General features: G+C 35.1%; 1 protein-coding gene across 1 annotated transcript in view; it reads left to right on the forward strand.

Moving 5' to 3' along the window:
- The window catches only part of PREX2 (phosphatidylinositol-3,4,5-trisphosphate dependent Rac exchange factor 2), a 426,568-nt gene that overhangs the window by 403,645 nt on the left and 9,360 nt on the right, over positions 1 to 13,563 (forward strand). Inside the window, exon 39 of the mRNA XM_072604786.1 lies at positions 8,830 to 8,897. Within this exon, the coding sequence (XP_072460887.1) occupies positions 8,830 to 8,897 (68 nt within the window). The remainder of the gene's footprint in view (positions 1 to 8,829; positions 8,898 to 13,563) is intronic.

The following is a 13,563-nucleotide window of genomic DNA, read 5'->3' on the forward strand; positions in this document are numbered from 1 at the left end:
GTGCCAGGTCAGAAGTCAGAAGACTTATCTTCATGAGTTCAAATCAGTTCCCAGACACTTCACTTGCTTTGTGACCCCAGGCAACTCACGTAACCCTGTTTGCCTCAGTTCCTGATCTATAAGATGAGTTGGAGAAGGAAATGGCAAACCACTACAGTATCTTAGCCCCCCAAAACCCCAAATTAGATCACAAAGAGCTGGACATGACTGAAAAATGATTGAGCAAAAACAAATAAGGGCTATTGGCAACACAGTTTCATTTTTTTCTGTCTGAATAAGAAAAATGGTGAATTTAGCCACAGTGTTGCTACTTAACAGGAGCTTCTAATAGGTCTGAAAATTGGTTTGTAGTACATAACTAATTCAAGGTTACAAGAGCATAGAGACACAAGTTCTTTTTTTCTGGGATCTCTACTGGCAATTACACAATCTGCTGGAGCACAAAAATTTTTTTAGACCATGTTGGAAAGGTTTAGGACTTAACTGAAAACATCTAGATGTGTGTGCCTAGCCATGGAGTAATTTGAATCAAATCTCTTTGCTTCCACTGTCCTGTCTGAGAAAACTAATTTCAATTAACAAACGTATAATCCCTGTCTTACCCTACCTCCAATTTAAAGGGAAAAAATTGTCATAACAAATATCTATTTCCTACATTATACATGTCCATATGTATTTCTCATTCTACGTCTTAAATCCAGCACCTCTTTATTAGGAGGTGGGTGGTGTAGGTCATCATTAGTCCTCTGGAATCATGATTGATCCTTCCAGTGGTCAGAGTTATTAAGTCCATGAACGAAGTCCATTTACAATGTTCTTTTTGTATACGCTGCTATGGTTCTGCTTGCTTCACTCTGTATCAGGTTATACTCAAGCTCAGGGGAATCAAACATGAAGCATGGGGGCCACATTGCAGCCTACATTTGGGTCCCAGATGAATCAGATTAAAATGTAACTGGGAAACGTAACTAAGTAAACAAAAATACAATAGAACATATATAATGTTAATATGTGGTTTTCTAAGAGAGTATCCAGTAGTCAGAGGACCTTATATTTGATTTAGTGACTCCTCTTTTTGAATTTGACACCATTGCTCTAGCTAATTGTCTTCATCTCTCTGACAAAGGAAAAGGACATAAACTGTTAAGCATTTAATATTCATAGTGGGAATAACATAATTGAATGATGTTATTCATAAATTCTTGCATCTCCATAAGGAGCTACCTCTGATAAATGCAAAAATGAATAGTAAGCATTGTTCTGATGAAACTTGAGTGTTAGTAGATTGTGATTTATCAACCACATTAGCAGAAGAGGCTTCCTTAAGAAATGTCATATGATTAAATTAATTCCCTAATCAAATGAGTCGGTAAAACTATTACATTAAATTCTCCAGGGTCTTATCTGAAGAAATGTTTTTAGGTGGTCATTGAAAGAAAACAAAATGTAGTTGGATTAATTATTCTGTGTGGGCAGTTGGGGGAGAGGACATCAATATTGGGGAGTAGAAATTCCCACTCACCCTCCTACTTAGTAGATTGGGACCTCAGGTCAGTCACTTAGCCTCTATGGGCATCAATTCCCTCACCTGGAAAATGAAGATGCAGGGCTAGATGATCTCTCTGGTTCCTTCTAGTTCTAAATCTTTGGATGCTACTGGGATAAATTCTGGTGCATGATCTAACACAGATATGACCCTTTCTAAGAATGATTTATTTAGACTGCATGTTCCCAGAATTATCTGATTTCTTGAGAAGACTTTACTTCTCTATTTGACCTCTAGGTCAAGAAAAATAAGACTCTGCCTTTGGCGTGTACCTCCTGTTTTTCCTCTAGAGGTCAAATGACAGCTTTCAGCCTTCCTTATTTTATGGGCTTATGGTTATCAGATAGGAAGGTATAAATTTTCTTCGAAAATAGAAATAAAGCTTTCAAAGCAGTGCCATAATCACTATTTCAAAGAGAAAAGTTAATTTTTGTGATGTGATGTTAGAACTCTTGCTTTCGGTGAAAACTGTAACACCACACCGACAAATCTTTAACTTCTACTGATTGTTAAGAGGATATATTTGACCCAATAGACAGAACATTGATGTGCAAGTTGAAAGACCTTAATTTCATATCTTCTTATACCTCCTATCAGGGTGACCTTCAGGTAAAGTTACATCTCCTCATCTTCTAAATTGATTGGCATCATCCTTTGATAGTGAATACTTTGATCCATGTTGGGTAATGTTGTTGTCCAGTTGTTTGCAGTTGTGTCTAACCCTTTGTGGTCCTACTTGGGGTTTTCTTGGCAAATGAGTGGTTTGCCATTTCCTTCTCCAACTAGTTTTATAGGTGAGTAACAGAAGCAAAGGATTAAATGACTTGCCCAGGGTCATACAGATAGCAAGTGTCTGAGACCACATTCATTTGAACTCAGGCCTTCGTGACTCCAGGTCAGACACTCTATTCACTGTGCCACCTCATTACGTGTTTAGCTTAAAAAATTAAATACTTAATAAATGCTTGTCAATTGGTTGATTGATTGAAGATACAAAATAAGATAGTATGGTATAAGAAAGGGGTAGCAGGGATAGAAGTACAAGTACTGCCTCTGTTCAACCCTGCAGCTGACCTGCAATGGTGGAAGGAATTTCCACACCAGAAAGTTCCCATCTATGAAACCAGAGTTCCAAAATCAAGAAAAGGTTAACTGTGGGAATACGACATAACTCTGCTTTCATAAGGTGATTGATCTGATACTACAGGACATAAATAAACTGATATTGAGGGGGGAAACAATCTTGTAAAATCTTCATAAGAAATTACATGGTCATTTCAGGGGTTAAGCATACCTTCCAAGAGTGGAGAGGTAAGGTGGAGCAAACTTTCCCTAGAGATGGTGTGAGCAATGATAGTTATGTCATAGTAGCCTATGCTGCTCTTCAAGTGGTAGTTACTTGGTGCTGTGTGATTGTAGTGTGGCCATTTGGGGGATTGTAATTAGAAATGGACTTGGGAACTGAATTTCAGACTATTGTAGAATCTCAGCATTGGAAGGTAAATAGATTAAGATAGATTTCTACACAGTTTATGAAATCCTACATGTTAATAAGTCACAGTGAAAAATTGAGGGAGAGGGATTTACATATCTCAAAGATAACCAAAGGTTCTGAGTCAAGGAAATTTTTATGCTGTATTCCATTCTTCTCTTTTTGCTTCTTATTTTAGGAATGTAAAAAGTCTTCCTTTACTACTATCACTCCATAAGCCAGGTTTTAGCCAAATGAGGTTAATATTAACAGGAAACAGGCTTCAGTTAGTCAAATGTTCCAGAAGGAATGGCATAATAAAATTGGATAAAAGTAAAATGAAAAGTTATCATCACACTGTTAAGATAGTTTTCTTTGCTATGAGTCTAAATACACCTCTCTGCAATTTCCATCCATTGCTCCTAATGAATCATTTATTAAGCAATTTTTAATTTATTATTAATTATATGTAATGTAGAAATATATGTTTATGTAGATGTATATTACATATTATATAATAGTATAGAAATATATTATAATTATAATAAATTATAATTTATTAAACAATTATTAATCATTTATTAAGTAATATTGTTTTAGACCCTGGGAATACACAGACAACAAATAAAATGCATTCTACTCTTAAGCACCTTACATTACAAAGGGAGGGAATCTATTATGTAGGTACATATATATGTGTGTGTGTGTATATATGTATGTATGTGTACATATGTATGTATATATGTGTGTGTATACATATATATAAAAATAAGTATTCAGTTCAAAAATATTTATTCAGGAAATACTACATTACTACATGAAGAGCACTATACTAGATAGTGAGTATACAAAGACAAAAAAATTTCAAGTCCTTGCCTTCAAGGAACATGCATTCTACTGGGAGAGTATACTGCATATACCTAGCTAAATACAAAGGATAAAAGGAACTGCAAAATAAATTAGATAATGGAGTGGGGGAGATATGCAAACATACATACATACATACACACACATACATACACACAGAGAGAGAGAGAGAGAGAGAGAGGAGTGAAATGATCAGGAAACATTTCATTAGGAGATGTCACCTGAGTTGCATTTTAAAAGAAGGCAGGAATTTAAAAGAAGATGAGAAATAAATGCATCCCAAACATGAGGGGCCACCTGTCAAGACACAGAAGTAAGAGATGGCATACTTGGTATAAGGAAAAGCTAGCCGGGCTAATGCTGCCCTTCCAAGCGCAGTGGAACAAAGACTTGGTCCTTCTTCCACATGACAGCTCCTTAAGTACTTAAAGACTGTCATTAACACTCTCCCACCCCCCATCCCCAAATTTTTTTTCTCTTCTCCAGATCAAACATATCCATTTCCTTCAATCTATATAAATATGGTCTGATTTCCAGCCTTCTCTTTATCCTGGTCACCCTATTCATGTTACACTCCACCTTATCAAACACCATCCAAAGTGTAGCACCTAACTGAACACAGCCTCCAGGTTGGAGCAGGGCAAAGTACTGTTGAATTTTTACCTCCTTTGCAATAAAGACTATATTTTGTTCACCTGTAGTTTAAGAGGTTAGGCTACTAGTCTGAATTAAAGACTTATGTTCAGGTTCCTGGAGTATTTGCTTTATGACCCGGATTAAATTACTTAGCCACTTTCTCTTCAACTTGTCTGTTACCAAATGGGATAATGATCATTATCATCTTTCTCCCTCATTGGGTTATCATGTATATTAATTAAAAAATGCTCCAAGTAGATTTTTAGCTTTTTTAGAAAACAGAATCGATTCAAGTGTGATATGTTCATATTATTTGGTCACAATATACATCATCAGTTCTATATATTGACTTCTGACAGCATTTTAAAAAATTGCTGGCTGTATTACTAATACTAATAAATAAATATCCAAGCATTAAAAGTAAAAGAATCCTGTGTTATTAAGTGTTTTTTAAAAAATGAACATAATGCCATTACCACTCTCAATCAGCAGCATATTTATTGAATACCTAATATGAGCAAGTCAATAATGTCCCATGGTTAACAGATCTAATAGATATAGGGATGAAGGTAAAAGTATGAAATTGTACACAAACATCACAGGCTCTCAATTAATTTCATTTTGGTCTTTATACTATTTAACTATATTCTAGAATCTTGTGATCCATCCTTTTTCTGTTCTCTTTACATCTTCTTGCCTTCAATCTCTCTCTCTCTCTCTCTCTCTCTCTCTCTCTCTCTCTCTCTCTCTCTCTCTCTCTCTTCTCTCTCTCTCTCTCTCTCACCTCCCTTTACTTATCCACATCTTATCCATCCTTCAGCAATGTGTCATGTTTTCCACGAATCCTTCAGTAACTGCTCCATATTAGAATGACCTCTTTCTTTTCTGAATTGCTGTATCACTTGTCGATTACAGTAATACATTATAGCACTGGATGATATACTGTCTTATATTATTATCCTGTTATTTGGTGCTTTTTAATCTTTTTATTCACAGAAAATAACCTTTTTGAAGACAAGGACTGATTTTTTTTAACTTCTTTTGTATCCCCGCTCCAGTCCATTCTCTATTCGTCTATGAAATTAATCTTTCTAAAATGCAGATGTGACTATGTCAATGCCCCTCCAGCACCACTCCATTCAATAAAGTCCAGTGTCTTTTTTTCACCTCTAGAATCAAATTAATAACCTTCTGTTTGGCACTCAAAGCCACTCATAAACTGGCCCACTCTTACCTTTCCAGTCTTCTTTAATTGTATACCCTCTTTCTCCCATACCCTGTGATCCAACAACACTGGCTTCTTTGTTGTTCCTCTTATATGACACTCTCCAGACTTTGGGAATTTTTTCACTAACTCTTCTCCATATCTAGAATACTCTCCCTCATAACCATCTCCTGTATTCCCTGGTTTCCTTTAAGTCCCAAATAAAGTCTCATCTCCTATGAGAAGAGTTTCTGGATCCCCCTTAATGCTAGTGCCTTCCTTTTATTATCTTTGTTTTATCCCATTAATATCTTGTTTGTACACAGTTTTTTTTTATTGTATCTTCCCTATTAGATTGTTACCTCCTCGAGAACAGTGGCTGTCTTTTACCTTTCTTTGTATCCCTATCATTTAGCACAATACCTGGCACATAAGAGGCACTTAATAAATGCTTATTGACTGAACCAATGAGTGTTCAGCATATAGAAGGAAGTCAGTAAACATCTGACTTTTCTAATTTATATTCTCTTCTCTCTTCATTTTTCCACATTAGAATTTCCATAATTGTCAAGAAATAGCCAAATATCAGTTGAGTTATTATTTTGTTGACCTCTTTATTTGATCACAGTATCCCATCTCTTAATTTTCAAGCAGGTCATATGTTTCTTGGGTTTTGGCACTTTAATGACAAATGTATTTTTTTGGCTAACATTTCAGAATGTTTTCTGAAATCACCTAGTACATTTTTTATGAGAAACACTGTGACACAATGCGTGGTGCATGGGAATTGGAGTAACGCATTAGGTTTAGGTGCTATATGAATGCTTATTCCCTTCCCCCCATATTTACTACCTGTGTGACTCTGGGCAAGTTACTTGACCTTTCTGTGTTTCGGTTTCCTCATTTATAAAATATGGTATTAGATTTGCCTTTTAAGGTGTCTTCTAGCTTTGTCTATGATCTTATGATATCACGATACTGTGATATGGTAAAGGATTTAATATATAAAAAATCAATAATAATAGTGTTAATAATAATACATAGGCTATCATAACTACAAAAATGTATAATGTGAGGGAACATTCCCTAAAAGGAGGAAAAAAGCACATAGAATCAAAAAAATAACACTGTATTAAAAATATGATCAAGAAGAGAATTTACTACTTATTGCCCCTTTGATCTTAGGCAAGTTACTTCATATTTCTTGGTCCTAGTTTCCTCATCTATAAAATGATCTCTACAACATTTTTAGCTGAAAATCCTATGATTCTATAAGATTTAACAACTCAGTTAAGTTCAGCAGATCTTTATTGGGCATCTGTTGCATACTGCAGAAAGTAATAGGCAGATATAAAATTTAGATAAGACCCTAGCTTCTGTATACAATGTGAACTGATTGTGAAAAAAATTAAGGTTTAAATTATATTCCTAATAAAGAATAATTTAGTGAGATAACAAGGGGTTTTAAAAACACAACACATTTGATTTACTATCCAAACTAGATAATTAAGATTTATTTGTAAACCAGTGGTATAAATAAAAATCTGCTTTATGAGTTTTTCTCAAAGGCTGGCTGCTGACTGTAAATATAGCTCCAATATTAAGTGATAACCAAAGGAAACAAAATAGAACTTTGTTCCCTTCTAGCTATTTTAAATGTCTCTTTGAAAATTTTACAAAACAAAATAGGAAAATCTCTTTATTAAATATGTCACTGGGGATCCACACTTAGCTATCTGGTTATTCCATTAATGCATTTTTGTTGGTGTTAGAAATAAGTGATGCATACCATACATTATGGAATTAATGAGGATGTCTCATGGAAAGTATCAGAATAGTAGAAATAGTTGGAAGTCTTATTTATACAGGAATCATAAGATTCACTTGAGAATTTCATGGGGGTTTTTTCTTTTTTCTTTTTTTATATCTGATGGTTGATGAATTACAAGTGACTGAGATTGAAAGAACAAAGATAAAACTTGCCTGTGAACTTTGACGCTCCCCTGAACTCAACTTCCTCTCGCTACAAAGTTCCATTAGTTTGCCTTTAAAATTCTTGCCATCACCATGCACAACAAAAAGTAGAGACAGATGTGATACTGTATTTAGGCATATGTGGTGCACAAGACTAGGGAGTGACAGGTAGGGAAAATGTTGATGAGGACTGAGATGGAATAGCATTCTAATTCTGTTTTTTTTTCCAAAGGATTTAATGTATTCCACTTCAGAGGGAGTGAAAATCATTCTAGAATATCCTTTATGATTCCTCCCTTTCCTTCTCTCTAACTTTCTTTTTTTAGCCTTTCCCTTCCTTTGTGCTAACAGATCAGTTCTTTGAAGTGGTAAGCAGCAAGGTAGAAAGTTCAAATTCTTGAGATCTGTAGAGGCCTGCCTCTTTTCCAAAAGTTTCTTTAGAGAGATTTTTAAAAATACTTTCCTTATATTGCTGTAAAGTTTAAAAGAGCTAATGATGAAGCCAAGGCAGAAGAGGTGTTGCATGGAACTATGATAAATTGCCCTGTCCCTTGCTGTTAGAAACAGATAGTGGACATTTATAGTCTTCTCATCTTTAATTTTCAAAGTCCTAAGTATGGATTCTACTAGTTGAGACATAGATGTGATAGCAGATAGTAGTTAACTAAACATTTTAATGGCTTTGGTGATTACAAAGGATATTATTTAGATTCAAGTCTTTGAATTAAAAAAACTTCAAATTAAAGCAAATCCTTTCTCTGTTTCCAGCAGAATAATTAGATTGAAAAATATTCCTCTTAGAGTTTCTCTCTCTTCTCCCCTGGCTTTGATAAACAAACTATTGATGGCAATATCCTCACTGGAACTTCTTTGCTCAATAAATATTCTGAATTCACTAGGCTATGCATTCCTTGACGGTGGGCTCCGGTTTTTTTTTTTGTCTTTCTTTGTATCCTTGGCATTCAGCACAGTGCCTGACACTTAGTAGGCGCTTAATAAATGCTTGTTAAATAGACTTCAGTATGATTTATTAATGTATTGCTCAAATTATATTGATGTGGCATTGGATTTAAAAAAAATTTAGCAAAATTTACTTAAAAAACTTTTTTTTAAACAAAATTTTTGTTTCAGGGAGCAAGGGTGCAGAACACAGCCAAGAACTTAGGAGTCAGAGACCGGACACCACAATCTGCTCCAAGGTAAGTGTGATCCCAGGTCAGTTATTTGTATAAATGATTTGCCTTAAGTTTTTAGGTAGTAATACAAAGCTTATTCTCCTTTGGGTCTGCATAAAGAGTTGGCCTAAACTTGTTCTGCATTATGAACTTTTCTGCTTTATTTTTATTTACTGTTTTGATAACTTATTCATTTCCTTTGTAATTGTTGGTATTTTATTTTATACCTTTAAAAATGTCATTTAAGAAAAAGGTTCATAGGCTTCCCCAAACTACCTAAAGGGTCTGTGATACACTACTGCTGCTACTGATACTGCTGCTGCTGCTGCTGCTGCTGCTGCTGCTGGGGCTGCTGCTGCTGCTGCTGCTGCTGCTACTACTACTACTACTACTACTTTCCTACTAAATAAAAATTGTCAACATTGATATATCACTTAATACATACCAGGCTTTGTGCTGAGCATTTCACAATTATTTTCTCCTTTGATCCTCATAACAACCCTGAGAAATAAGTATTATTTTTATCCCATTTTACAGATGAGCAAACTGAGGCAAAGAGAGGTTAAGTGACTTGCCCAAGCTCACACAGCTAATAAGTATCTGAGTCTTGATTTGAACTTAGGTCTTCCTGACTCCAGGCCAAGTGCTATATTAATTATACCACATTACTGCCTCAACACACACACACACATGTACGCACACACGCACACACACACATGCAAAATAGATTAAGAGCCTCTGCATTAGAATCATAGAGGCTCCCATGAATATCTAGTGACTGAGTATGAGAGTATTTATTTTTGCATTTACTTCTGATTTATATATGATTATAATCTAACGTCACATATTTTTCAATGATCATATTCAGTTTAAGTTAAAACTCACTTGGAAAAAATGTCCAGAAGTGCATTACTATACTAATAGGGGCTCTGAGAATATCAATCAAGGCACAGTGATATAATGTAAGGTACAATAGCCCCTTCAACTCTGTAAATGTATGATTTTATGTTCCTGTGACTTGGTGTCAGAATATATAGGTTCATATCCTCTCTCCCACCATAACTGACCACATAACTATGTATAACCACTTTACTATTTTTCACCTAAGAATTCTTCATCCTCAAAATGGAGAGTATGAAATGAATGGTACCTTCCTCTAAGGATTGTTGTAAGGAGATTCCTTTGTAAATTATAGAGTGCTATAGAAATATAAATGATGATTATTATTTAAAAATGAAAGAGAAGGAAGAGCAGAAGGAGGAAAAATAAACTTGTTTTTAAGATAGCAGATACAACCGGCTATAAATTCCCTAGCATGGAAACAGCGTGTGGTAGAAAGAGCCATGTCCTGGAATCTGGTGTCATTGTTACTAGTAAATAAAACACATTCATATGGAACCTGATAGTTCACAAATAGTAGTAGATGACATTCACATACCACATTAAAGTTTACAAAGCATTTTTCTCACCAGAACTCTGTGATATAGGCAGTGTGATTATTAAGCCCATTTTACAAATGAGAAAAAGTAGGTTCAGAGAAATGAGATAACTCACCCAAGGTCACAGAGCCAGGAAATGATAGGTCTGTGACTTTTGACTCCAAGTTCATTTTTTAAAAATTTACTTGTCTTCCCATTTTACATAACGCTGTCTCTTCAGCAGAGCCAGACACAGAAAGGAATTCAAAAGACAAAGATACAGGAATAGTATTCCAGTCATGGAGTAAGGGTGGACTGCATTGGAGAAGAAGGGACATGATTGAGAAACGGAAGTTCAATTTTACTGGAGTGGAAGTGTTTCAAGAAGAATACCATAAAATGAGGCCTACATTAAGGGATTTACGTTTCGGAGTCATTGAATAATAGCTAATAATAACAGCTAACGTTTATATGTCACTTACTATGAGCCAGGTACTGTGTTAAATTCTTTAAAGTTTTCATCTCATTGGATCCTCACAACAACACTGGGAAGTAGCTTCTATTATTATCCTCATTTTCCAGATGAGGAACCTGAAGCAAATAGAGATTATATGAATTACCTAGGTTCACACTGTTAATAAGTATCTGAGGCTGGATTGAAACTCAGATATGCCTGACTCCACACCTGGCACTCTATCCACTGAACTACCTAGGTTCCTCTATTAAAAGATTTTTGAATGGAGGAGTGGCATGGTTAGACTTTTGATTAGGAATCCAATTCAATACAAAAAGCATTTATTAAGCACATCCTATGTGTAGGGTCCTGTGTTAGGCACTGGATAGAAGGGAAGGAGGGAAGGAAGGAAGGAAGGAAGGAAGGAAGGAAGGAAGGAAGGAAGGAAGGAAGGAAGGAAGGAAGGAAGGAAGGAAGGAAGGAAGGAAGGAGGGAAGGAAGGAAAAAAAGAAAGAAGGCTGGTTCTGACTTTCTATTGAGGAGGTAAAACATGTAAACAAATAAGCATTTTCAGGATAATTTGAAACAATGGAGAATTTAAAAGTAGAGCATCAGGAAATATTTCCTGCAGGAGATAACACATACACTGAGTTTTAAATGAAACTAGGGATGCACATAAAAGATGAAATACCAAGTTTGCAGAAAAGCAATTAGGTTAGTTTAGTGTTCTCTCTCTCTCTTCTCTCCCTCTCTCTCTCTCCTTCTCTCTGTCTCTCTCTCTGTCTCTCTCTGTCTCTCTTTCTCTTTCTCTCTCTAAAATGAGTTGGAAAAGGATATGGCAAATAGCTCTATTGTCTTTGCCAAAAAAAAAAAACAAAAACAAACCCAAATGGGATCATGAAGAGTTGGAAATGACTGAAAACAACTAAACAACAACAAATCTATCAATCAATCTATATAGATATTTATCTGTATAGATGGATATGTATACATATCTATACATATAGACATATAGATGGATCTATATGTCTAGATAACTATATAAATGGATATACACACATACGTAGAGAAAGGCTTGATGGGAAAGGAGAGAAAGAAAAGAAAAGCCAGTCCAGGGGCTTTTCTAATTGTCAAAGCAATTTAAAAGTGTCTAAGCCAAGATGGTTACAGTGTAAAGAGGACTGAAAGGACAGATGCAAGAAATATTGTGAATGCAGTATTAATAGGATTTGGCAACTTGACCAGATACAGGGATTAAAGGAAAAGGAAGAGTAAAAGATAACTCCATATTTTAGAGTCTGGGTGACTAAAAGAAAGGCAGTGTCACTAAAAAGCTTCAAGGAGCAGTAAGTTTTGAAAGGAGTTTAATTTATGGCATATTGAGTTTGAAGTATTAACAGAATACCTAGATACAGATCTCAAGCAAGCAATTGGAAATGTGGAATTGGATATCCTTAGAGATTTTTAATAGTTAAGAAATTTTGACTAAGCTTATACCTAAAGAAAAAATGAAAAACAAAGCATCTCACTTTCTTTGTAGAGGTGGGGAACTAGGTGAATGGAACACACATAGATATATGTATATATAATGTAGGACTTTTTCAACATATTGAATAATTTTTTTTAAACTGGTTTTTATTTCTTATATTCTTTGTTATTTGGCCTGATTCTTGAGGAGGGGATGAGGAGAGGGTTACCATGGGAAATGTAAGTGACATAAAAACAAAATATATGAATAGAATTGATCAGACATTAAAAACAGGTGGTGAAAGCAGGGAACATAAATAGGGTAGGCCACTATCTGTTTGAAACAGTTAACAGTGCTCTGCTTTTGAAGTAGGGTGCTGGACTGAATCACTTTCCATTTCTAAGATTTTATATATTTGCATATTGACAAAAACAAAAGGTTCTTTTTCTTGCTATTAAAGACTAGGCAATTTTAGCTGCTTCTTTTTGTAAAGTAGTCATTAGAGTAAGAAAGATGGTGGCAGCGTTTATGAAGTTGTATTTCTTTCTGAGAGTGTGGGCAATGGAAGTACTTTGAAACAGGAAAACATTTTCCCCCTGAAAATGGATGAATAAACCCCGGCCTTGCCAACATTTTTTTTTTCCAGTGCTGACTCCTCCAAACAATTCTCATTAATCCTCCTGCTCTTGTTTATGGCACCTCTCACAATTGATTTGATTAAATTCTTCGGCTATATATGGCTGAAGAGTAATTTCCCGGTGATATTTGTTACAGATACTTGAGCATGTATAGTATACAGTATTTGGATAATAGATCCGTTGAAGTGTTAAAATTTCAATAAAAAACAAGGTAATAGCTGAGCATTGTCTTCAGTTTGAGAATAGAAACATTGATAAATAGTGCAGCTTACAATAAAACTCCATGGTGCTGATCAAAAAGCCAGTATGCAAGTAGTGAACAAAAAGAAGAACCCATGAACTGCTTCTTCCTTCTGTAAGGCCAGGTTTCAGCACTTAGAATGAAATACAATAACCTGCCTTAGTTGTAAGGATCATTATTTGCCTGAACACAAGAATCTTTCCAGGGTCCACTACAGTAACAAAGATTCCTAGTATATTTTTCATTTGCTCAACAACAACAAAAAAATAGTACTTTGGTTTTTGTTTGTTTTTATTAAACTTGAGATTTCCTTCTGTTGGTGCTCCTTGCACTTCTCCTTTACCTTGCTGTCTCCTTCCAGTATTTATGGGCAAAGTTTCTATATGTAGCCTATTCGGATTTTTTTGGCATGATCTTCTATTGTAATCCTTCACTTATCTCTTCCCATCTTATCTTCATGTTCAATATTCA

This window comes from Notamacropus eugenii, chromosome 4 (genome assembly GCF_028372415.1).
Source record: "Notamacropus eugenii isolate mMacEug1 chromosome 4, mMacEug1.pri_v2, whole genome shotgun sequence".
NCBI classification, from domain to species: Eukaryota; Metazoa; Chordata; class Mammalia; order Diprotodontia; family Macropodidae; genus Notamacropus; species Notamacropus eugenii.